Source organism: Protobothrops mucrosquamatus, unplaced genomic scaffold, assembly GCF_001527695.2.
Source record: "Protobothrops mucrosquamatus isolate PMUCROS unplaced genomic scaffold, P.Mucros_1.0 scaffold2943, whole genome shotgun sequence".
NCBI classification, from domain to species: Eukaryota; Metazoa; Chordata; class Lepidosauria; order Squamata; family Viperidae; genus Protobothrops; species Protobothrops mucrosquamatus.
In genome coordinates, this window is record NW_015388966.1 from 13568 (window position 1) to 40390 (window position 26823).

Below are 26823 nucleotides of genomic sequence, written 5' to 3' on the forward strand. Positions count from 1 at the left end.
ATATTAATATTTGTTTACTTGTATTTGAATATTAGCCTAGGTTTGGTTTGGGAAGTCCGGGGGGTGGGGGGATGGGATATAACATTGTGTAATATCTGTGATGTATTTCTTTTTCTTTTATGATGAAAACAATAAAATTTTATATTGAAAAAAAAAAAAAAAAAAAAAAGAACGCATCATGCACTGCTTTTATAAAATCCTTTGGAACACCAGTCCATAAAGACTTGTATGTGTTGCCAGGCATGGGAGCTAGGAAGTTACAATCATTCGAAGCCAATACATTGTAGTCATTTGAATCGGGCCTCAGCTATCATTGTAGAATATACATATACATATAGTTCTTTTTGAAGAGTTTTTTGTTCTGAGTTTTTATATGGGGTTTAGCTGTCCAGAGTCACAATAGCAATGTAAACAATGATGTAAATCAGATTAATAAACTCAATTAGTAAAAATGAGTATCAGTTGTAATCAGCAAAAAAGAGCCAGCATTATATAGCTTTTATCATGTTGCATAGCACCACATTATTATTGGATTGATATTTTGTACAATTCAGGCAGTGTACATAATGCTCCCATCCAGTGGTGGGATTCAGCCAGTTCACACCAGTTTGGTAGAAACGCTAATTTTTTGCTGCCCAGGCCCAGAATGGACTTCTGGAAGCGGCATCCACACAGAGAACCAGTTGTTCATGTATTTGAATCCCACCACTGCTCCCACCTATTTCCCCCAATAACCCTGTTAGCTGAGTTGGGCTGAGAGAGAGCAATGGGTCCAAAATCACCCAGCTGGCTTTCATATCTCATAAAATACCTACCACTCTGCCATTACATATAAAGATGAAGGTCATGTCACGTATATTTTTTTAAATGTCTGTAAATTTCCTAAAAGCAAAAGCAATTTGTTGTCTCAGTGGCCAACTCTCTAATCAATTGAACAGGGATCGTTAGGCAAACCACGGCAGAATCTATAATTTCATGCTGAGATTTCCGACTACTTCAAAGGTAGAGTAAGGAATAATGATTATATATATAGTTGCTTAAATCTACATTCATTACTAAACTATCATGCTGCTGGAACGACGCACAGAATGGCTGTAACAAAATATTTCCAGATGTCAATAGATGTACAGGGATTATGATATTGTCTTCCCAAAACACGTCTCTCTTAAGATTTTTTTTTTCTTCATTCATCGTTTGGGGAAAATATCTTAACTCAAAACTTGGAAACTACTTCTGCGATATTCAGCTTCACAACAATAAACGAAATTATACGGGAGAAACAGCGACATGGGTCTAGTTTAACACGATAAACGCGTTAAACCAGACTGCATACGTGCACACTTCGTTTAGCAAACCTCCTTCCCCATAAACTTCAATATGAACAAGGGGCAAAGGTCGCAGAGCTCGTATCAAACCGTTCCACCGAGCGAACGAAACGACCAATCAGAGGCGCGAGACGTTAGCATAATAGGATACGCATGCGCACACACGCAAATTTTCCCCCGGATCCGGGAACTTTCCAGTCATAGGGGTTTTCGGCGCCGCTGCCGAAGGCGGAACGCAATGCTTGCTGCAAATGCTCAACGTCTAATGCACCATAGAGCTAGTTCATGCGATTCCTTGACTCTTTTTTTCGTTAACTAAGCGGGGATTAGAATTACCATAAGGATGAAATCAGTAGGGTTTTTTTCCTATTATTTGCAGAGGTCATTTAAAAAAAGCCTCAAGTGGGGCTATGAAACCGAGCAACCAATTCCCTGAGAGTATCAATTTCTGCCCTCTACAATCTCACGCGTGCGTCCTCGCAAATTGACATGCGCGTGTTGTATAAGTCGCAAAGCGCACAATTTGAACCGATTCTTGGGGGCTGGGTGTGTTTGTCTTCTGGCCTGTATTTGGCGGGAAGGGAAGGATTATACGGCCCGGTAAACTCCGGAGCCATTCCGGTAATGAGCCCACCGGCCACATGGCGCAGGAGCAGCACCCGCAGTCCGGAACCCCGTGGAAAGAAACGCGGCTGGCTTTGAGACGGTTGGCCGAGTGCCTGAAGTGCTCTCTTTGGTAACCGATTATACCTGAGAAAAAGGAGGGCGGAAGGAATGGAGAGGCTTTGTGGAAAGGATTTGGAAATGAAGTCTTATTAAATAAAACAAGATTGCTTGGTATATACAAACGGTTCAGTTGACGAGCTGTTTTTTCAGAAGTGTTTTACATTTGAATTTAATGAGTAAGCAGCGAGGCAGTGGTTTTCTTAACCGCAGTTTATGGAGAAAGTTGCTATGATTGGGTTACGCGCGTCATGCTAAGATAGGGCTAATAAGTCAGGACTGCAACTATCCAGACGATACAAGCAAAGAAATACAGGAAGCGTTTAATCTTTGCTGTTATCAGTGGTCCTGTGGATGTTTCCAGCCCATAACTGATCCTCCTAACTAACATGTGCCAACAGACCATATCGTTTAGTGCAGGGGTCTCCAACCTTGGCAACTTTAAGACTTGTGGACTTCAACTCCCATGGTTGCAGCCCCCGGTTTAGTGAGTTGTGTAAAACTTGTCAACAAGCTAGGGAAATTAATGATTTGAGATAGCATATGAATTGATCTACTCCAGCCTTTTCTGGCTCCATATAAAATGTTCAGCAAGTGGCATTTTTAACAAAACCAAGCAGGACAGGACAGGACGTGGCGTGATGTATTTTTTGCATTGCCGGAGCTGGGGTGGGCGCTGCCTCCATATAATGCAACAGGCGTACGGGCTGGCAGTTTGACACCCCTCATCTCTTCTTAAAAATCTCCAGTGATGGAGCGCCCACGATTTCTGGAGGCAAGCTGTTCCATTGGTTAATTGTCCTCACTGTCAGGAAGTTTCTGCTTAATTCCAGGCTGCTTCTCTTTGACCAGTTTCCAACAGTTGTTTCTCGTCCTGCCCTGCAGCCCCTCAAATACTGGATCTATTTCAGAATGTATCTGACTATTAGTGAGAGATATTTTTGTTTGCTTTTGTTTGTTTTTCAAGTCAGTGTTGACTCCTGGACAAGTCCTTGAAGTTTTCATGGCAAGGTTTTTTTGGAAGTGGTTTGCCCTTGTCTCCTCCCTAGAGCTCAAGCATAAAGTGAAGTAGAAGTCATAGTCTCCCTGTTTCTAGCCCAATGTCTCAACCACCACACCAGACTGGCTTTCAGCAAGGGATGGTACTGCAAGCAAAATTCTTTTCATTTTTCCTTTTAGATGTTCTGCTTGAAATGGGAGTTTGCAATTGTAGATGGGATTATTGTAATTGAGTGCTATTCCATAAGTTAGGGAATTCCTTAAATGTAGACATTTTCACTTATATTCAGGGGATGATTTTCTTTAGAAGAATGTTCACTAATGTGACTCCCTATCTTACAGATTTCCCTGATAACAATTACTTTGTTGGCACTGGTCATCCTTCCTCAATGTAGAGTCCATCAAATGAATTAGGAATTGCAGCTTCAACAACTAGACTGCCAGGTTATAAAGGCTGACCTGGGCAAGGAACACTACTCTAAAGTATATCTATGTCATTAGTGTTTGGGTTCTGATGTTTCAGTGGCAAAATCATAGCAATATTGCAGAATGAATAAACGGTTTCAACACTGGTTTGCACAGTTGAAGGTAGCATGCCATTAAAACCTTGTCATTGAAGTTGCTGTAAATATCCATGGATCTTGATATTTTGGTTGCTGCAATCCAGAAACAGATGTACAAAAATAGCCTGTAGCTTCTTATCAGCACATTTAAAGACAGCTTTGTTTCAGTTTTCCCTCATGTTATAAGACACTGGAATAAGTAGCAGCTAGGGAAGTAACCATCCTGTTAATGTCTGCCTCCCTCTGTGCAGAAGCCTCTTTGATATTTTTACAACACTGTTGAAATATATTAAAAAAATGTACCATGAGAAATAACTTGAACAATGCTGAAATTCAGGGCTTTTCAACCTTTTCACCGATTGTACCACTTTTAAGACATGACAATATTTGAGTACCACCAGTGCTTAGCAAGGTGTCCAAAAGGGGGGGGGGGCTGGGTTTTACTGATTAGATTCATTTTTTGTTATAGAAATGGCTAGTTTATAATATTATGGAAAAGTAAAAAGTTGAGGTTCAATGTTAATGCTTCCTTCTACTGCAACAGAGGAAATCTGTTCTTTTTCCCTTCTCCCCCTCATTTCCCCCCCTTTTCCTCCTCATTGTGTCCTACTATTTGCTTTTGTATTTTTGTATTTTATTCTATAATCTAATAAAATATTACAAACTATAGAAAAAAAGGAAAAAAGTACCAGTTTTAATTTCTTTGGTGGCTGTTCCTTTGCCTTGACACAACCAAACAAAGCTTTAATTATTGTAAACCTACTTGCTTCTGCTTTAGAAGGAAGCTCAAACTGTCCTCCAAATTCTAAAAGCACACCCACGGACTTTGCAGCCCGTTCTTGACACTACATTACCAGCCATATTTTTCTGTATTGGAGGTAGAATCCTTCACATGTAAAGCTTGTCCCAAGAGGCAGCTGCCTAGAGTGATGTTATTTGAGTAGAAAAGATAAAACACATTTTTTTCTTAATAGACAATTTCTTTATGTTTATGAATAAAAAAATAGTGTTTAAATAGCTTGTTTATCTTGATATTATTTATCTTGGGGTGCATTGAAAATGTGTCTATTCTAATATTTAGGACAGAAATAACTCAATTCCATTTATTCTCTCCTTGACAGCACTAACATTCTGAAGAAACCTGTGAACCTAGGAAGTTGTGAACATGTCTTCTGTCTGTGAGTCATGCCATTACTCTGAGGGAGATGAGCAGTTCAAAAATGTGAAAAATAAATAATGAACTGTTATAAAGCTTTTCCCAAACTTGCCTATTTTGATAATGTTTTTAGTCTGAAGTAAATATCCTATGTTGTTGCTTTCTATTTGTGGCTGCTAGTATGATTATATCTTCTTATGTAATTATACCTGGCTTTCTCAGCAAAGCACTTATTTGCTGTAGTGCTTTTTTTCTTTATATCATTGTAGATGAAATAAAGATTAAATTATTTAAGCCTCTGTTAGGTTTGACATATTTATTATGCATTTAAATACCCTCCACTCTACATAGGCACATAAATCATCCTATCCGTATAATATTCTAGAACAGTGTTTCTCAACCTTGACAATTTTAAGGCAGCCAAGATCAACACATAGGAATTGGAAGCATTCACCAAACATCAACTCTGTGGACAGATAACATCAAATTAAAGTGGAAAGATGTTAAGGAAAATAGTCCAGCCTTCCTGGACCGTGCAATACACATTAAGGAAGACAGAAGCCTTAACATTGAAATTTACAGAAAACACACACACAGAGATCAATATTTACCTTTTCATTCTCACCACCCATTGGAGCACAAAGTGGGAAAGAAGGCTGAACGTCTGCATACCAGCAAAAACGGGAAAGAAAAACAACTAAACCACATAAAGGAAGCCCTCAGAAAGTGTGGCTATGCCAAGTGGGCCTTCAAATTCCAAATTCCCCAAAAGACCCAGCAAAAGAGAACAATAAACAAAGCAAAGTTGTCATTCCAGGAATATTTGAAAAGCTCAATAGGATCTTCAGCCAACACAATATACACGCACACTTTAAACCCAAGAATACACTAAGGCAGAAGCTTGTCCATCCTAAGGATAAAACAACCAGACAAACTAAGCAATGTGGTATCTGCAGTACAATGCAGTGTGCATGTACATGTGCAGATCTGTACATTGGGCAAACAACCACTTCAGAAACACATGACACAACACAGGAGAACAAACCCATCAGAACAAGATTCAGTAGTCCATCTGCATTTAAAAGACAGAGGCCATTCTTTTGAATACAGCAAAGTCCACGTTTTGGACAGAGAGGACCGCTGGTTTGAAAAAGGGGTCAAAGAAGCCATCTATGTCAAAATTGAACAGCCCTCTCTCAACAGAGGGGGAGGGATAGGACATCATCTATGTTCAGTCTACAACTCAGTCCTTTCAGCAGTTCCAAGAAGGCTCCACACCCATTTGCACCACTCAGGTGACCTTGAGGACACAGATAAATCTCCAGGTGGCCTCAGTGACTCTCTAAAAGAATGCAAATGATCAGCTGTCTGCAAGAAATATAAATCCTTCCATTCCTCACCATCCAGTCAGAACTGAAGATTGGATGAGAAGCAAAACGTCTTGAAAGAAAAACAAGAAAGTCTAGTTGCCTCTTGAAAAAGCACCTGGATGACTGATAATCTCCATAGACAGTTTTGAGATGATGTATAGTATAAGGTTGATACATTATAACCATTGTTAAATACTGAGTAATATGAAATGAACCCAGAGTTTCCATAATATATTACCTGTTAGCAGCTGAGTTGACATTGTTTATAATATGAAGTATCAGAAATAGAACTTCAGAGAACCTTGACTGATTTGTTTAGACTACAGTGAGTTTCCTATTTGATTCAGGGATTGTAATTATCATTAATTGATTCATATAAACATAAGCAAGTATGAAGCTAGATGTTTTGAAATTTTTGTTATGGATAGCCTTGGTTAATCCTGGTGACATCAGAAAAGTAAATCATATAATCCAGAAAGAGGGAGCATGCAAACGTTAATGCCACTGTCTTTCTCTCTGTAATTTCTTCTTACTTGTGCATTTTGTTGTAAATTACACATACAGGCTATGAGTGAAGACTTCAGCATTTTAAATGTATTGTAAACAATTGTCTTGTTCTTATGTATTTTAATTTTTAAGATAAAGACTTCTTTAACCATGTGTTAGAAATTGTAGTTTGTTATCCAGGTGTAATTTTTCCCATATGAAATCATGTTTATATTTTTCAGAAGTTGTGTAGGCAACTGTATTGGCACAGCTTGCCCAATATGTCAGGTGCCAACCATGAAACAGGATGTGAAAATAAACAGGAAACTAGACAACATCATCAAACTCTATAGCAAGCTGCAAACTCTGCAGGGCAAGGATTTCTCAGGTAAATGAAATAATACTTTTTGAAACCTGGAATTATGTAGCTTGAAAGAACAAAAACATCTTTCAAGACTCCTTTTTGCACTATATATTTAAAATGAATTCTAATTAACAATTGATGGTGAGGGTGGGGACAAGACCCAAGCGACAGTGGGGACTCAAAAGGGTGGGAAGCAGAACATGGGGTTTCTCGGGGTGGGGAAGGCATTGGGAGGCTAGGGACAGTGGGCTTCTTTCTGCATTAGGGTTTCCTCTACTCCTGAGGCACCCCATATTCCACTTAACATTCACTTAAGCACACACACCCTTCACATTCACCCACAATGGGGAGACTCCATTACAATTAGCTATTAATTACCCTTATCGTCCTGGACCTTGAACTTTGGTTTTAAGCATATATTCCAAAAAGGCTTAATCCAAAGATAACAAGAAATAAATATCCCATATTCTTGGCTGCCTCTGAACAGCTAACTCCAATAGATTCTCTTGAGACAGATCAAACCATATTTTCTGGATGTAGTACTTTATGAAGCTAAATGTGTATAATTAATAGATAGATAGAAAGTTTTTGACCTCAATCTTGAAAGGTTCTTTCCATTCCCATTGTGCAGCAGCTTAATAACTAAATATACTGTAATTTGTTACTTCAGGAAATAAATATGAATCCATTAGCACAAAGTTTGTCCTTCTAAAAAACAACAATCTTTTTTCCCCTTAACAAGGGGAAAAAATTGTGGCCTAGCTTCTTTAGTCAAAGGTGAATATGATACTTGAATAACATTGTGCAGAAGTTTTTTTTAATATACAGGTAACCCTTGAATTATCACTGCAATGGAGCCTAAAATTATGATCATAAGTCATACTGGTTGTTAAGAGGACCACTACATGATCATGCTCAACTTTTATACCTTTTTTGCAAGTGTTGTTAAGCAAACCCAATGCCAGTGGGCATTTTTTGCCAGAAACTGGAAGTAAATGCTAGTTTCCAGCAAAAAAAAGAGGTACCATGGGATGGTATAAGTGGCAGTAAATGTGGGCTGGTTGCCAAGCTCCCAAATTGCAGGGGTTGGCCATCAGGATTTCAAAAATGGGTTATAAGTAGCTTGGAAAGGTCGTTTGTAACTTTGTATGATGTAGTCGTAAATTGAGGACTACAGTATCTGTAAACATAATTGACTAATGGCTAAAATATTAATGTACAAGCTCTCTGTGTGTGTTTCATTTTGATGAAGAATTAAAATATTTGCTTACAAATGCAGGCAGTTAAAAATAAAGTTGACAGCTACCCCCTGCCTATATTCTGGATATGAATATTTATATCCAGGTAAATATTTTGCAATTACAGAAATTTTGATGAGGGTAAATAAATAATATGAACAGTCAATGTTACCTGTAGAGTGTTTGTTTCTAAGCTTGTTGGCAATCCAGCTTCAAGATTCTGTTGCTACAATGGAAGATTACTTATATTTTTCTACTGATGGAACAACCTTGTGGGTTTTTTCCCCCGGATTTGTTCTACCCATAGCTTCCAGTCAGTTCTTTAGTAGGCCTAACTAAATATACCAATGAAATATTTCAGCATAAATTGGTCATCATTGCCTTAGGTTTTATTAATAACTTATCTTTGCAACTTGCTTTATCAACAGACATGACATTCGCATTCAGTCTAATATATTAAATTTTATGTAGGATGTTATGAAAGTTATAACTTGATGCCCTGTATTCTATTAATTTATTCTGCAAATTTAGAATGCACATGCTGCCCTTGAGACACAAATCAGAGATTTTCACCCATTAAAATAAAATACCTACAATAAAAAATAAGAAAATAAGATTTTAATAAGAGCTGTTGAGTACAAATTCATTAAGAGAAGCCAAGGGCCATTGTAGTTTGATTATAATGATTCTGATCTTTCTTTTAAATGGAATGTTTATACATTTATTCCTCTGATTACATTAACTTGTTAATAAAATATCCTAAAAATATATAACTGGGATTTAATGTAGTGTGGTATAAGTGATGTTAAATTTAATTCTTAATGGATTCCAATTTTTAAAATATTTCATATTTCAATTTGCATGCCATGTCCCAGTATGCTAAGTAACTAAAACTTTCCATAATATAATGTCCTTGCCTTTCACTTTTTAAAAAAAAATGCATTAGGAAAGATACTTTATATAGTGTTTGAACTTCTATAGTTGTTTATAGCAATGGATGCACAGTAATGCTTAAAGATTTATGAATCCATTTGACTTTTCAGTATTTCTATACAAAGTAGACCTAAGACATGATCTGTTCTCCCCAAAGTCCTAAAACTAGATAGAGAGAACATGTATCATGAATGTTCAAAGGTGACATTGAAACAGATGTGCATGGTATTGTAGATATCATGGGGGCTATTGCATTTATGGAAAAGTTTATAATGCTGGGGAAATTGAGTGAAAGAAGAGTCTAACAGCATATAAAATACATAGAATACCAGAGGCTACAGAATATCCCTGGAAGAATTGCATAATGTGGTGAGTTACAACTGAATGTAGCATAACACATTCTAAATATGAGTCCTCTGCTGAAATGCTTAATAGATGCATTTACAGTTAGAGCAGTGGTCTTTACAGATCACTAAATGGCTATGGCTGTACAGGTGTATCGAGATATTTTCCTTAGACCTGCTTGGATAGACTTTGACTGAACACATTTTCTGTAGGTAAAGAATGTTTCTACCACTGAACAACAACTCTACCCTCCTTTGATCTTTGTTTTGAGGCAAATCTTAGTTTAACATAATGACAACATGTTATCTGCAAATCTGAAAGTAGTTATCTCAATAAGAGGAGGAAGAACAGGATGTACTATACCAGGGGTAGGCAACCCAAAACACTCAAAGAGCCACTTGGACCCGTTTCCCACCGAAAACAAAACACTGGGAGCCACAAAACCCTTTTGATATCTAAAATGAAGATAACACTGCATATATCCTTTTTTACCTTTATTATAGATGTGTGTGTGTGTGTGTGTGTGTCATAAAGGTAAAAAAGGATATATGCAGTGTTATCTTCATTTTAGATGTCAAAAGAGTCTCTCTGTCTTTCTCTTTCCTCTCTTTCTCTCTCCCTTTCTCTTTCTCTCTCTTTCTCTCTTTCCTCTCCCTCTCTCTTTCCTCTCCCTCTCTCTCTCTCTTTCCCCCTCTCTCTCTTTCCTCTCTCTCTCTCTTTTCTCTCTCTCTCTTTCCTCTCTCTCTCTTTCTCTTTCTCTTTTTCTCTTTCCTCTCTGTTTCTTTCTTTCCTCTCCCCCCCTCTCCCTCTTTCCTTCCCCCCTCTCTTTTTCCCTCTCTCCTCTCCCTCCCTCTCTCTCTCTCTTTCTCTTCCTCTCTCTCTCTTTCTCTTTCTCCTCCCCTCTCTCTTCCTGTCTCCGATCTTCTGCTCACCTGGCAAACTGGCTTCAAGCTGTTCTCCAACAAGCTGACACACATTCTTATTGGGCTAGCTCAGGGTAGGCAACCTCGGCTCTTTTATGACTCATGGACTTCAACTCCCAGAATTCCTGAGTCAGCATAGCTGGGCTAGCTAGCTCTCTCCTGCCCTTCCTGCTTCCTGCAGAAACGCAGCAAAGGGAGGAGCCCTGTCCAATAAGCTTGTCAGCTTGTCGGAACAGGGTGAGGCTACTCTCTTTTTCACACACACACACACACACACACACACACACACAAGCTCTGTCTCTGTCTCTCTCTGAAAATGGCAGAGGAGGCTGGGAGCCACAGGGGAAGGCTCAAAGAGCCACATGAGGCTCCGGAACCGCAGGTTGCCGACTTGTGTACTATACTATGAGTAACCATAATACTCATCTTTATAGTATTGAATTATGATATAATTTTGCATGGAAACTAGCTCTCTATCTATGTGGAACTATGTGGATTCTTTGCAGAATTTTTGGTCAGATATTATACCTAAACTGTCAGCTCTACAAATGACCATGGCTGCAGCCATTTTCCTTCTCATTCTAGGTTGCCACATAGAATGGAAGGAGGGGGGCTGCCCAGGTGCTTCGTTAATCAAAATAATCTTTTGTCCTGTGGGAACCAAGGTCATCGGTTGCTCCCGAGACTAGGGACTGGGTGTTGCATAAAAAGCCTGCCAAATATTGTTCCAATACTGAGTTTGTTCATTCTGTCCTGCCATTTGTCTGCGGATGATGACTAGAACTGAGTCCTTGGTCGATTCCTAGGAGGTCCAGAAAAGCTTTCCAGAACTTTGATGTGAACTGGACCCCTCTAACCGAGATAATGTGTTGTGGTGCTCCATGTAAGCAATAAACGCAGTGCAAGAACATTCTTTGCCAGTGCTTTAGCCGTTGGAATTTTTTGGCAAGGGATGAAATGGATCTGCTTGGAAAATAAGTCAGTCACGACCCAAATCATAGTGTTTCCTAAACTTTCGGAGAGTTTCACAATAAAATCTCTCCAGGGTGGTGATGGCTCAGCTACTGTTTGGAGTAAACCTGATGTTTTTGCCTGCCTCCGCTTTGCGGTCGCACATATAGGGCAACTGGAAACATAACTTTCAATGTCCTTTTTAGGTGAGGGCCACCAGAACTGTCTTTTGAGAAGGTGTAGAGTTTTCATGAACCTAAAATGTCGTGCTAGCTTTGAATCATGGCATGTTTGCATGGTTTTTAGTCTCTGGCTGGCAGGCACGTGCAATTTCTCACCTGCCCATACTAGTCCATCTTGCATGGAGCAGAGATTTCTGTGACTGCAAAACCACTTGTCCACTTCCAGGGCCTTTTAAAAATCTGCTTCAATAACATTGTTTATAGATGGTTTCCCCTTCTGTTGTGCTCTGGTGGTTATTTGAGTCACCAGCTGATGCGAGAGGAGAAGGGGCTTTACTACCTCCACCTTGGAGCTGTTGTATTGCAGCATTCTCAACAAGCATCAGCCAGGAAGTTTCTGTCCCCCCCCCCCGGTATGTAGCGCATGTACTTCCAGCGGTATGAAGTTGAACCGCTGGAAGTACTGAGTCCATCATGCTTGCTTTGGAGATAGTTTCCAGGGGTTTTTCAAAGCTTCCAGGTTTTTGTGATCAGTCCAGACTTGGAATGGGATTTTGCTCCCTTCTAGGAAGTACCTCCATGTGAGGAGAAACCGCATAAGCCTCTTTCTCGCACACTGCCCACCGTTTCTCCATTTCGGTAAGCTTCTGTGATGTAATAATAATAACAATAACAACAACAATGATATGATGATGATGATAATAATAATAGTAATAATAATAATAATAATAATAATAATAATAATAGTAGTAGTAGTAGTAATAATAATAATAATAATAATAATAATAATAATAATAATAATAATAATAATAATAATGTTGGAAGGGACCTTGGAGGTCATCTAGTCCAACTCCCAGCTCAGGCAGGAAACCCTATACTATTTCAGACAAATGGCTGTCCAGTCTCTTCTTAAAAACGTCCAGTGTTGGAGCATTCACAGCTTCTGGAGGCAGGTTGTTCCACTGATTAATTGTTCTAACTGTCTGTCAGACTCCAAAACTCCTCATCTGCTCTCTCCTTTCTTTTATCCTTGTGCAGCCTGCCATTATTGTTGGGAGAGGGAGTGCATGGGGGATTCATAGTGTTAACTTTCACTTTCTCCTTTGTCTGACCTCCTCCTTTTGAGAATAGAATGTGTCTCCTTATCTGGGAGACAGTTATAAGGAAACAAAAGCTGGAGAAGACCTTTAACCACACACCAAGCCATCTGTGGATTGGCTGAATTTCAAACTGACATTATGACTTTTGTGGGAGGGGGTATATTGCTTGCTTAATTATATTATTCACGTGGGCTTTTCTTCAGATATTGATCTGAATTCCCTGGTATCACTAGTTCCTAATAAAAGTTTCCTTTTGAGACAATGCCTGTTTCAAGAGTTCTGCTTTCTTGGGTGATCAGTTGAAGTGGGTCCTGACACTATCAGAAAATTTCTCCTTAGTTCTGTGTTGCTTCTATCTTTGGTTAGTTTCCATCAGTTGCTTCTTGTCCTGCCTTCAGGTGCTTTGGAGAATAGCTTGATTCCCTCTTCTTTGTGACAGCCCCTGAGATATTGGAATGCTGCTATCATGTCACCCCTCTTCATTAGACTAGACATACCCAATTCCAGCAACCGTTCCTTATATGTTTTAGCCTCCAGTCCCCTGACTATCTTTGTTGCTCTTCTCTGTACTCTTTCTAGAGTCTCAACATCTTTTTTACATTGTGGTGACCAAAACTGGATGCAGTATTCCAAGTGTGGCCTTACCAAGGCATTTTAAAGTGGTATTAACGCTTCATGTGATCTTGATTCTATCCCTCTGTTAATGCAGCCTAGCACTGGCTTTTTTGGCAGCTGCAGGACACTGCTGGCTCATATTTAAGTGATTGTCCACTAGGACTCCAAGATCCCTCTCACAGTTGCTACTATTTAGTAAGGTACCACCTATACTATACCTGTGCATTTGGTTTTTCTTGCCTAAATGTAGAACCTTACTTTTTTCACCACTGAATTTCATTTTGTTAGATAGCGCCCAATGTTCAAGTCTGTCAAGATCCTTCTGTATCTTAAGCCTGTCTTCTGGAGTGTTGGCTATTCCTGCCAACTTAGTGTCCTCTGCAAATTTGATGTGTACGTACATGGTTGTAATCCCCCCCCTCATTTTCTTGCAATAGCACAGCCCCCACTGCAACATTGCTGGCGTCGGCCTGGATGACAAAAGGTTTCCCAGGGTCTGGGTCTTTTAGCACCGGCTCAGCAAAGAAAAGTCTTTTGAGCTTTTTGAATGCTGCCTGGCATTTCATAGTCCATTTCAAGGGTTGGCTGGGTTTTGGTTTGTCCTCCCCTTTTGTTTTTAGCAGGTTGATGGTGGGAAGGGCTATCTGAGCGAACAAGGGGATGAACTGTCAGTAAAAGTTGGCAAACCCCAAGAAGCTTTGCAATTGTTTCCTGGTTCAGGAAGGCGCCCACTCCAGCACCGCCTGCATCTCCTTGGGATCCATCTCAACCCTCTCGTGAGAGATATGATAGCCCAGGTAGTCGACTTTTTCTTTGTGAAACTCCGTACAATTAGGCTGTGCAGAATTTTTTCATATGGCTGTGACCATCTTTATATGCTCCGCTTTCGTTTCTGTGTAAATAAGGATGTCATCAAGTACACTAGGACCCCCTTCTATAAATGTTCATGTAACACCTCATCAGTTGCATGAACACTGAGGGTGCTCCTTGCAGCCCAAAGGGGGGTGCACTTTAAACTGGAGGCAGCTTAGCAGGTAGTTGAAAGCGGTTTTCCATTCATCCCCTTCCTTGATTCTGACACGGTAATAAGCCTCCCGCAAGTCTAATTTTGAAAAAAAAAATCCTTTTGTCTAGGTGGGCTAGTATGTTCTTCATAAGGGTAAGGGCGTACACATTCTCCACGCACACTGCATTCAATCCTCTATAATTCACACAGACGAAGAGAGCCATCCTTCTTTTCTCGGAATAGGACAGGAGCCGCCACCCTAGGTTGGGCTGGTTGGATGAACCCCTGGGCTAGATTTTTATTGATGAAAGCATCAATCAGTTTTTTTGATGAAAGCATCAATCAGGTTTTTTGATGAAAGCACAATCAGTTCATCTAGATCCCTAGGGGTCATCAAGTAAAGTTTGGATTTCAGCAACTTGGCCCCTGGGACGATTTTGATAGCATAGTCGGTGGGTCGGTGAGGAAGTTCATCCGATCCACACTCACTAAATACATCTCTGAGGTCCTGAAATTCTTTTAGTATGTCTGGTATTTGTTCTCCCCTCGCAGCTGCCACTGCTTGGTGGGGGCTCCTCAGGTGAGTGGCACAGTGCTCATCGCACTTTGGGGGTCTACTCCTTCCTGAGAATTTTAGGAGTCCCCTCTTCTAGTCCACCCATGGGTTCCATTTCTTCAGCCATGCTAACCCCAGACAACTGGCCTCTCCATTCCCAGTGCTACTATGAAACTTAAAGTCTCTGAGTGGGCTCCCGTTTTCATTCCCAGGGGCACAGTGGCGAAAGTGGCCAGGATGCTCCTGCAACTGGCCCATCTAAATGGCAGAAGGCGATGGGTTTTTTTTAAGCCTTCTCAAGTGGATTCCTAACTTCTCCACTAAGGCTGGGCTAACCAGGCATCTGGTATATCTCGAGTTTAGCAGGGCTTTTAGAGAAGCATCCTGCTCAGTATCAATGAGGTGTAGTTCTATAGGCATGGTCACTGGTATGATTGGTCCACTTACCAAGGGGTCGTCCTTGTAGTCTGTGTCTGAGAACCCTTGCTCTTGTTCCGGTGGGGTTGGAGTTCCCTCCCTCCATTTGGGCGAGGGGTTGAACTCCATGACCCTGGTGCTCTTCAAGGCAGTCTTCTTCATGCGAGGCTGCGATTTGGTGGTTTTCCTGCTTGGTGCATGCTCTCCCTTCTTGGCTGGGGTCTTTGCCCTGCATTTAGCCACTCACTGGCCTTCCTTCCCACACTTGAAGCAAGCAGTGGAATGTACCGGCTGGCGTTGAGGTCTGGTTGTTTCCCTCTTCATCTCGGGATGACCTTTTCCAAACTTTGCTGGAGCTTTACTTATTACGGGCTTGGTCAGTTTTGGCTTCCTCAATTAGCACGCACCAGTCGTGGAGGCATGTGGGGCCCCCCTTGCAATACAGGGATTGTATAGGTCATTGTTTAGGCCATCCTTGAAACAGCTCACAAGGATTTCCTCTGGCCAGTTGAGTTGACAACCCCCGAAATTCCTCAGTGTATTCAGCTATTGGGCAACGTACTTGCCTCATCGTCTTAATGTGATTTTGAGCTTTGCTGTTGGCCAAGGGGATTTTGAAGCATGGTCTTAGGGTTGTCATGAAGCGGTTGAAGTTTTGCAGCTCTAGGGCATTTGAGTTGTGGAGGGTCACCATCTATCTGGTGGCAGTGCCCTCCAATGCCAGGCTGACCACCCTGACATTGCCTGCCTCAGTGGGGATCTCGTAGCCATACTCTTGCATGTAAGTGAGAACATGGGCCAGGAAAAATCTGAGTTGCTGGGGGTCTGTCGAATTTCACTCCAAGGGGGCGTGCTTTATGTTCACATTGGTGACCCCCCAATCTCCAGTTCTTGGAGCGTTTGCTCTTACAGAGTCCCACGGCATTGGGGTCCCAGCACTGGCGGCTGCTGGTCCATCTGAGGTTCTGTCTGTGCCCGTCGCAGTGCTCCAGGGAGAGGGTTCTCCCCCATTCGCAGTCTGGTCTCATTGGTCATCGTCCCTCATTGCTCTGGTTAGAGCTTCGCGCCTTTAGGTCTTGGAACGCTTCATCATGAAGCGCATCACTTAATCAAGTGAGGGCATCAGCGTGGTCAGGTTCCTCATCATCGTCATCAAGCACCTCTAACTCCTCTCCATTTGGGCTGGTGGCTGCCTCAGGTGAGGATGATTCCTTTCGTCCTCCTCTCCCAGTCTTCCTTCTTCCCCACACCAATGGACCTCCTTGGTTTTGAGGAGTCCTCCAGGCTGGCAGCTCCCTCTGTCCCTTCGGTGTAGGTTGTGCTGGGGTGAGCTTTAGCATTATCTTCCCCAAGCACTCGATGGTTGCCTTGGTTAGAGATCTCTCGCATGGCCCCCACGGTAGGGCGGACGCCTCTCCGGGTTGACCACTTTGCAGATTCCACCTAATGTAATGTCCTGCCTCAGCTACTCATTCAGGAAAGTACAACTCTTGAAACACATCATTTCAAAAGGATCTTTTACTGAGAGAAAGTGATTGCAGAGAAGTAAGGCGGAATCTGAAGTTCCCGTGCAAAAGCTTTAAGCTAAAAGTTCCATCTCTTCACCCCCACCCCAATGCCCCCCAGTCCATCAGGAGCCAATCAGCTGGCATGAAGATGTTGTGAAAACTTTGAGCTGAAAAGATGATAACCATCCGTTCTCTGGCACCTTGTCCTTGCTAGCCGGCATGAGTTAAAACAGATGCCCCTGAGGGTTTTCCCCCCTCCCTAATTCCCATGCAGATACATCAAAGTGAAAATAGAAACGATGCAGGAACATTCTTAATCCATAATAGTGCATGTTCCCCCTCCCTTTTGAAGGCAATGTTCTGGTAGGGCCCTGACAGTGCATTGAAACAGTGCAGATACAAATAATCCCACTAATAAGAGTTAATATTCTTATAGTGTACATAAAACTGAATGTTTTTTCTCCTGTTTCCTTGTCAGATCCTGAAGATAACGTGTTTACTTTGGGACAGAAAGTTGAAGAAGCAGCAGCTAAAAAGAAACAAATCAAAATGAGTTTCAGTCCTCGCAGTAGGAGGATGAAATTCACCCTGAAGACAAGCCCAAAGAAATCAGAGCTGCTGAAGAAATCAGTCAAGGACAGCAGGTCTTGTAACTTAACCTCCATCTATGACTTTGTTTCTTCACCTCCTCATGAGAAGCCTTTCAGAGAGGAAAAGACACCTGAGCAAGAATATAAGAAAGAACTAAGAAAAAAGACTTTAACAGACTTCAGCCAACAGGGGGACATCTTCAGGGGCCAACAGGAAAACTCCAGTGAAACCTATAAAGTAGGCCTAAGTGAAAGCAAAGATCCAGTCCCCAGTTATGGCTCAAAAAGTACCTCAGAACTGAGGCTGAAAAACAGGAAAGAGCTTGCAGAGAATGCAGGTAAACTCTCAACAAGCAATGGTAGACCTGCGAAACCTAAAGAGAAGAGTAACAATTGCAATTTTTCTCTTGTGCCTAACGTTGGGGGAGATCTGACTTCTGAAGAGTGGTTTTCCTTGGCAAAAGAAACAACTCTGTTAAAGTGTGACAGGCAGTTTGCTGGCTCTCCCATTTCTTTGCCTAAGTGTCACAAAACAAAAGAGGAGACTATCCACCGGAAGTCACGATTGCTGAAAAAGGCCTCAGAGCAGTTTTCCGAGAATTCTGTGGCAGCCTTTCCCTTTAGGGATTATGCAGTTTCTTCCCCATCTCTGCCATCGCCTGGAATCACATCACCCCTAAGGAACCTGGAAGACTTTGCTTGGGCCAGTGACCCAGAACTTCCAAAAGTGTCCAGAAATTGTGCTGAAAGGCAGGTTTTCCTCAAGAAATTTCCCAAAAACTTATCAACCAAGAGAAACCATAAAGGGGAGTCTCTACTCCATACTGCTTCTATTGAGGTAAGCTAATCTCTTCTCTGGAATATTTTTTCTCAGTAAAATAACAATTTTTCTATTTCTCCATTACACAAGAGCAAGAGACATTTCTAAATCATTAAATTAATATAACAGAGTCTACATCCTTTATTTTCCAGAGATACTGCATTATAGTATATGTACGTAGTTTCTTTTGCTGTTCTGTGGATATTATAGTCATGAAAAGAAATACTTTTCAACATTGGGAATGCATGTAAGGCTGTTGCCAAGAGAGCTCAAGGATGATGAGAATAAAGAGGAACTTTAAAGATAGTATTGTTCATTTCTAAGTTCCCTCATTGCTAGTCTTCATTCAAAATGATTTTATAAATGAACAAAATCTTGCTATTTTATAGAATCATAAAGCTGGAAGGGATCTTGGAGGTCTTCTAGTTCAGGGCTTTTCAACCTTTTCACCCATTGTACCACTTTTAGGATATGGCAATATCCGAGTACCACCAGTCGCTTAGCAAGGTGTCAAAAACCTGATGACCAAAAAAAAAAAAAAGGAAAAAAGTGATAAAGTACAGGTAGTCCTTGACTTACAACAGTTCGCTTAGTGACTGTTCGAAGTTACAGTGGACTGAAAAAAGTGCCCCCAAGGCACAGCCGAGCAAGACACCTGCCTGCCCGCCTGGCGGCGCTCTCATTCCCCTCCCCCGCTACCACTTTTCTAGGATGGTCGCGTACCACCTGCCAGGTGCCAATGTACCACAGGTGGTACCCGTACCACTGGTTGAAAAGCCCTGTTCTAGTTCAAATCCCTGCCCAAGGCAAAAGTCCTTATACCTTTTTGGACAAATAGCTGCCCAATCTTTTCTTGAAGACTCCAGCTATGGAGCTTCCACAACTCTGGGAATATCCCAAAGGTGCTTTTCCAAAAAGCAACTGGACTTTTTTGGCTTTTCCTTGAAAATGTTTCACTTCTCATCCAAGAAGCTTCTTCAGTCCAGTTGCCTTTTGGAAAAGCACTTTTGGGACAACCATGATCTGGAAGACAATCATGACCTGGAAGATAATCACCAATCACCACCACACGACTTTGTTTCTTCAGGGTACCTAGTGGACTCCTCTGTGTCTGAGCTACTTTTCTTCCTGTCACTGGAACACTTGATGAAGACCCTACTCCAGATGCCTATATGTGTTTTCTTCTAGAGGGAGGATATGAAATCAATTGTTCAACTCCAATGGCAGGGACAATCTTCTTGGGTTTTTTATCCTCTGAATGATATGTTGCCATTGGTCTTCCTATAGGGCTTCATTTTCCTTGTAGTTGTTTTTTCCTTGGTGCATTTAATTTGAAAACAGATTTCTGCCTTTCTGAGGTATTCCTCACTTTCATGGATGAGACTTAGAGTGGCTAGAACAGGGGTCTTCAAACTTTGCCTTTTATCACTTGTGAACTTCAACTCCCAGAATTCCTCAGCCAGTGTGCCTGACTGAGGAATTCTGGGAGTTGAAGTCCACAAGTATAAAAGGGCCAAATTTGAAGACTCTGGAATCTGATCAGTTTACATTTGCTGCAGGTGTAATTTAGGATTTTTGTTTCTTTAGTTCCCAGTGGATATTTGTGGGAAATTAATTACAGCTGCCCTTAATCTAACTATCTTGTCTGAAGGGAGTTTAAATGTAATAGGAATTCATTCTTCCCTCTTTAGTCTTTTCCCTTGTTAGCCTGTCCTTGCTGGTAGACTGATCAAGAATTTCTGCTAGCGTACCACTGATGAAATTGGCAAGTAGTTTCTTTTTGTACAATTGATTTCATTTATTGTCAGGTTTTTACCATGTTTGACTCCTTGTTTAAACACAGTACAATAACATCAATTAACAATTGTTGAGGCAAGAACCAGAACTTTGCATCTCCCTCAACACCCAAAGCAGTAAAAGAGGAAATAGAGAAGAAGACCCCTTGTTAATTCCTTAATTTTAAAAAATAACATTTTCCTTTGAAAATGGAAGAGAAAATGGGTATAAGTATACATATTTGTATAGTATTTGTATTTTATTTATTAAGTTTATATGTTACCAATCTCATTGTTGTAACAACTCTGGGCTGCTTAAAAATGTAAAAAGATAAATATAAAACAGTTAAAATTAGTAAGGATTAAATAGACTAAAAGCTAAAAAGACAGACAATAATGGGAATGGAATTTTCTTTCTTACCCTGTCAACCACCTCCAGCACAGAGCACCCCTATCAAGGCTCCAAGCTAGCTGGTAGAGCCAGATTTTAAGACCCTTTCAGAAGACCATTTTATGTAGCTATTCCAACTTTATATTATCCAGATTGCTAATTTTAATTTTTTTTTGTATATGTCTTTGAAAGCTTTTTAGCCTATTTTAATTTAAGATTCTCTTTTAGCCAACATTGTTTGTCTTTATGTGCTAATATTGTCAATTTAGTTTTGGATATTTTGAATATTTGAATACCATTTCTCTTGTGCTGGTTAATGACCACAATAAAGTTAAGTAAGTAAGATTTTATTTATGGTCAGCTTATACCTGTTTGATTCCTAGTTAATTTCTTAATTTTTTTTAAAATAACCTTTTAACTTGTGAAAATGGAAAAGAAAAAAAATGCCAAAGACTACTTTTTAAAGTACAATAAACTCTTTTATGAGGGATGATAATGGTGATGATTACTATCAGCCCATATATCCCACTCTAGTAATTGTAGGCAGTGTACAAACTAAAATCTAAAAAAACATGTAGACATAGACTTAAGAAAAAGAAAAAACCTTTAGAGAAAGAAACTGTCTTGAAAGGTCAGGAATTAGCTAGAAAGAAAAGTTTTCTGTTTCGTCCTATTCCCCATTCAGCCATGGATTGTTCCATTTGGATTGCACTATTAAATAGCTGCAACTATTTTCTGAATTTCTTATCCAATTAAACTTGTCAGTGTAATAGAAACAGTCTCATGGAAGAGTAAATGGAAATTACATTTCATTCTTCTGGGACTTCATTAATTATCAGATAAATCTATATTTTTATTACTATGTAGGGCTTAATTTACCAAACTTAATGAAAATTAAATGAGTTCTGCTTTTGGATTGTTTAAGAAAGACTGTTAAAAGAATTTAAAATTAAATATGTTGGTGTATTTCAGATCAATCTAAATGGGAATTACAGGATGGTCTTTCCTATTTTACAACTTTGACACTCATAGTAAATATCCTAAAAGCACATTGGTTCTGAAAAAGGATTCCAAAGTTTGATGAGTTTACTGTTGAACTATGTTAATAAATTGAAACAAATGTAGCCATTTGTGTGGTAAACTGGAATCCATGTTTTTTTTTATTCCTCATTAAAACTAAAATGAAAGTAGCTTTCATGTCAGACAAAATCTCTGTTCTTGCAAACATGTCATGCACTCCTGGTTTTTTGGAAAATTTCCTCTACATTGTGCAATGTACATAAATACATACAAACCTTATTTTTCATATGAATATACTGAATGGGATCATGGAGCAACCATACCAAAAGTTAGCTCTAAAATATTATTCTAAAACCAGTAAAGCAAGAGATCTATGGATAAAGTTACTGCTAACATGTTTAACTAGTCTTTTTAATTTACAAATAACAAAAAGCAATAAAGAGCTTTTGCAAAATGATTGATCACTTCGATTTTTAGTTTCATGCTTCTTGATAATGTACACAAAGAAGGCTGGGTATCTTGCAACAGTTCATTTAGTGACTGTTCAACATTACAACAGCACTGAAAAAAGTGACTTATGACCATTTTTCACACTTACAGCTGTTGCAGCATCCCCATGGTCACATGATCAAAATTCAGACACTTGGTAACTGACTCATATTTATGACGGCTGCAGTGTCCTAGGGTCATGTGATCACCTTTTGCAATCTTCTGACAAGCAAAGTCAATGAGAAAGTCAGATTCACTTTAAAAAATGTTACTAATTTAACAATTGCAGGGATTCACTTATTTGTAGCAAGAAAGGTCTTAAAATTGGGCAAAATTCATTTAACAAATATCTCACTTAGCAACAAAAATTTTGGGCTTAATTGTGGTTGTAAGTCGAGGATTACCTGTACATTCATTTTTACCATAGGAATTCTTCCCAACAATTCTTCCCATCTTAACCTGTCCTTCGTTTTATTCCATACTTTCACATGGCTATTTTGAAATAACATACAATCATCATTCACATTAAACTTGATAATACCCAGATATTTTACTTTGTGAAGTGCATATCAATTTCATTCATTTAATAAATGTTTCTCAGCTTAATGAGGGGTTCAATATAGAAATAGGTATAATAAATGAATGAATGAATGAATATTTAGCAAGAGTGCATATGTCTACATTAATGACTGCTAGACTTGTTTTGAGAGAGGATAGGTAATTGACACATGTTACAAGGTGGACTCTGAATTCCAAGTGGAGGCAGACCTGTGGCTAAAAATCAACACCAGTTGTATGTGTTAGTGCTTCCAAAGGTCTGTTATCATGATTACAGTTAATTTGGGTAATCGTATTTTTATCATGATTATTCTAGACTTGCATCATTTTTTTAATTCATAGAATATTTCAGGCATTTTTCATAATGGAGAGGAAAATTTAATTTTAAAAGAGGAGTAAGAAAGGGTTGTAACAATTATATAGGGAAATAAACAATAAACAATTATATAGGGAAATAAACCAAAGAACTCAGAAATCAGCATATCAGTTACTTTAACTAAAATATATATTTATCATGATTTAATATAAAGAGTGATTTTTAGAAATTTGTATTTCTAAAAAACTTTCTCATGTTTTACTTTATTGTGTTGGATATTTGATTCCCTCTTCCGTTACTGATCTTCCTATTTTTTATTTTGCGTTTATAGATCTTCAATAAATTTAAATTGATTGTTAAAGTTTAATCAACTTTAATGCTTTATGTTTTCATTTCCTTTTTCTAGGGTAATCTTTCTGCTGTTGAATGCTTGTTGAAAAAAGGAGCTGATCCCAACATTAAAGACTATGCTGGTTGGACACCACTGGTAATTTAAATGATTCATTTCTTCCATTCTTCCTTTGTTCTTTATTTCACTCTTGTTAAGACTAAGTGATACAAGGGATGATTTAGATGAACTTTTTTCTCTCAGTTTGCCCTAAAAAAGGAAAAACTTCATTTGTTTTAATAAACTCAAATAGTTTTGAGATCCTCTTTCTCTTGCTTTTCCTGTTATTTGTTCCTACATTGTTGTGTCTGAATAAAGCTAGTTTCTTTCTTCAGGTGAATTTCTATTGCATTTTCAGAAGCAAGTGAAATGGATTTTAAAAGTCTAAGCCAGACATGTCAAACACAAGGCCCGGGGGCTGGATGCGGCCCGGAAGTGGTTTCATGTAACCCGCGAAGCCATCCTGGAAACAGTGAGGGAACGGCCCCCGCTGCTTTGGCCCTGGCCCAGGCCAGCCGGGAGCCAATGTACAATTTCGTGGTGGCCATCTATGCTGAAATGCATTCAGTCTTAGCTCCACAAGGCCGTCTGGAAACAGCGAAGAACCAGCCCCTGCCACGTCAGCCCCACCCCCCTGGGTGCATGCTGGGGAGGTGTCACCCTTTGTGAGGAATGAAGACATGCATCATCGCCTGGAAGTGGCCAGCAAATGGCCCTCGCCTACTTCACATATCCGGCTTGATGGGCTCTGGGGGAGGGGTTTCGGCAAGCAGCGGGGCGCTCTCAGAGCGCTGAGAGGCTGAGCCAGGCAGCGCAAATCCCAAAAAAAAAGCGAGACCGCCCAGCTCCCAGCCTGCCCGGTTTCAGCAGGCAGCGGGGCGCTCTCCTCACAGTGCCAAGAGCTGAGCTGGGTGGCGTGAATCTGATGAGAAGTGCAATGCTGCCTAGCCCCCAGCCTGCCCAATTTCAGCAGGCAGCAAGGTGCAAAGCTGGCGAGCTTCGCACTGCCCGGCTCAACCTCTCGGCGCTGTGAGGAAAGCGCCCCGCTGCCTGCCAAAACCGGGCAGGCTGAGGGCTGGTGGCATCATGCTTCTTTTTGGATTTGCGCTGCCCGGATCAGCGTCTTGGCATTGTGAGGAAAGTGCCCTGCTGCTTGCCAAAACCGGGCTGGCTGGGAGCTGGGCAGCATTGCGCAGGTAACGTTGACTCTCACGCTGCTCATGGCATCCCCTCCCCCAGAGCCCACCAAGCCAGATATATGAAGTATGTGAAGGCCATGTGCTGGCCACTTCCAGGCGATGGTGCATTTCTTCATTCCTCACGAAGGGTGACACCTCCCCAGCTGCATTTCTTGCCTGTTTTTCTCCTTCCCTCATCTCAAATATTTTCCCACCACTCTGTACTTAGGAAGGAAGGAAGGAAAGAAGGAGAGGGAGGGTCTCAGGGAAGTCCTGCCTCAGTCCTGCCCTGCTGCCCTTTCACCATCCCCTTGCCCCCTCCTCCTGGCTTATCCTGGGGGTCTCCCATCCTTTGCTAAGGAAGTTTTGGATACAAAGCTGGGTCTCCTCCCATGGAGAGGGAATGAGCCTCCCTCTGACTTTGCCCTTGTACCCATCATGAGCAACCTGGCTAAGGAGAGCAAGCACAGCAGCAGCAGCCTTGAGGAGGAGGTAAGTGCAGCTGGGCGCCCCCTTGGGGAAGTGGGGCTGGGCTTGGTGACATGGGTCCTCAAGGGCCTCTGCTGTCCAGGGCTCCCGGCAGCCCGCACCATCATCCAGCCCCCCTCCCCCGCATGGCCTGAGAGGAACAGTGAGGTTCCTCCAGTGGACCATGCCTTTGCACTTGCCATTGTGCCACCCCCTTCTTCCAGAGACCCTCAGATCTGTCCCACTCCTGCCCAGGCACCCTTGACGCGAATGATGTAGAGCTGGCACGCCCACCCAGTAGGCCACATGCACTCCATCCATACCCAACCAGTAGGCCATACCCACCCTGGCCACACACCCCCGCCCCCCTGAGTGCAACCGCAATGCTGATGCGGCCCTCAATGAAATTGAGTTTGACACCCCTGGTCTAAGCAGAATCTGGAAAGCGGTAAAATACATTAAGGATAGTTATTTTGTTAAAATGTGTTCATTTTTTTCTGCCAGGTGAAGTTCAAATATAAGCTTTTTTCCTTTGCTCATAGCAAAGATTCCTAGAATGCTTAATTATACCTGCAAGCTATCTGGGAGTCGGTCTTGATTATAATAAATAAAAATCTGTAATTTAGAGGCATCATTTTCCTGCTTTTTCAAGTTCAGCTTTTAACTGAGCCAATTCTTATTCTGTCACTTCTATATTTTCTTTTTCCCAATTCAACATTTAGCATGAAGCCTGTAATCATGGACATAAGCAGATAGTTGAATTGCTGATAAGACATGGGGCACTGCTGAATGTGACTGGGTATCAGAATGATATGCCACTTCACGATGCTGCCAGGAATGGACATATAGAAATTGTGGAGCTGCTGCTTTTGCATGGAGCTTCTCGAGATGTGGTGTGAGTAACTACATGAGCTTGTCATCTGTTTTTGAACAAATGAATAGAGATTCTTTTGCACCCAATATCCCCCCCCCAAAAAAACCCCTCACATAAAAATGTGTAAGATTTTCATTTTTCATAAAAGTTATTTAAGAAATGGGCACTCATACTGTATTAAATTTCACAATAGTTTTTACCACCTGAAAAGTTGCAGACTAATCCTATAAGATTTGAACAGGCTTGCCTTAATTGAATCTATCAGTCAAAATATATTTTATTGGAAAAATGAGTTTTAATAATTAATTAAATGGGAGAATGTAAAATCACTGTAGGCTGATTCAAGAGGTCCAGTTTGAAGATAATAAAAATGTGTCTCCCTTGGAATCTGCAAATTCCTATTTTCAAAAACTTTTCTTTGTCTAGCAAAACATGTGAAACTACAAGCAGAAACTGTTATATGAATCTGTGGACCTATTAATTGCTCTGCTTGATCTAGCTTATTTTTTACAGTTAATCTTCTGCATAAATTAATTTATATTTTATAGACTTTTTGTATGTTTGCTCCCTTGAATTTCTTGCCTGTCTTGCTTCATAGTTGGTCAAGTGATATAAAATATTAGCTCTTGGCATTTGCAATTTCACTTGTTCGTAACATATTTCATTCAAATTGGCTCTTTTCCATATTTTCCTATTGTTCCAGTACTGAATTTGAACGTTCTGTCCCACCATTTGTTTGCAGATGATGACTAGATAACAATCCTTGACTGGTACCAAGTAGGTACAAAAAAGCTTTCCAGAACTCTGAGGTGAACTGGAACCCCCTGTCTGATATAATGCGCTGTGGGGCCCCATGTAGCTGATATATATGTAATACAAATAATCTGGCTTATGCTTTAGCAGTGGGAATCTTCTGGCAGGGTATGAAGTGGACCTGTTTGAAGAATAGGTCCGTCACAACCCAAATGACAGTGTTCCCTGCGCTTCCTGGCAATTCTACTATAAAATCCATAGAGATTTCTCTCCAGGGTGCCGAAGGGCTGGCCACCACTTGTAATAATCCTGGCGTTTTCCCCTGTCTCCACTTTGCTGCTATGCAGACAGGGCAATTTGCCACATAGCTTTCAATGTCCTTTTTTATAGATGGTCACCAGAATTGCCTTTTGGTCAAGTGGAGAGTTTTCACGAACCTGAAA

The 26823-nt window shown here is 40.7% G+C and overlaps 1 protein-coding gene across 1 annotated transcript in view; it reads left to right on the forward strand.

Moving 5' to 3' along the window:
* Window positions 1-1821: 1821 nt before the first annotated feature.
* The window catches only part of BARD1 (BRCA1 associated RING domain 1), a 74294-nt gene continuing 49292 nt past the window's right edge, over window positions 1822-26823 (forward strand). Inside the window, exons 1-6 of the mRNA XM_015826070.1 lie at window positions 1822-2061; window positions 4732-4788; window positions 6865-7010; window positions 17239-18188; window positions 23126-23206; window positions 25476-25648. Of these exons, the coding sequence (XP_015681556.1) occupies window positions 1967-2061; window positions 4732-4788; window positions 6865-7010; window positions 17239-18188; window positions 23126-23206; window positions 25476-25648 (1502 nt within the window). The 5' untranslated portion in view covers window positions 1822-1966. The remainder of the gene's footprint in view (window positions 2062-4731; window positions 4789-6864; window positions 7011-17238; window positions 18189-23125; window positions 23207-25475; window positions 25649-26823) is intronic.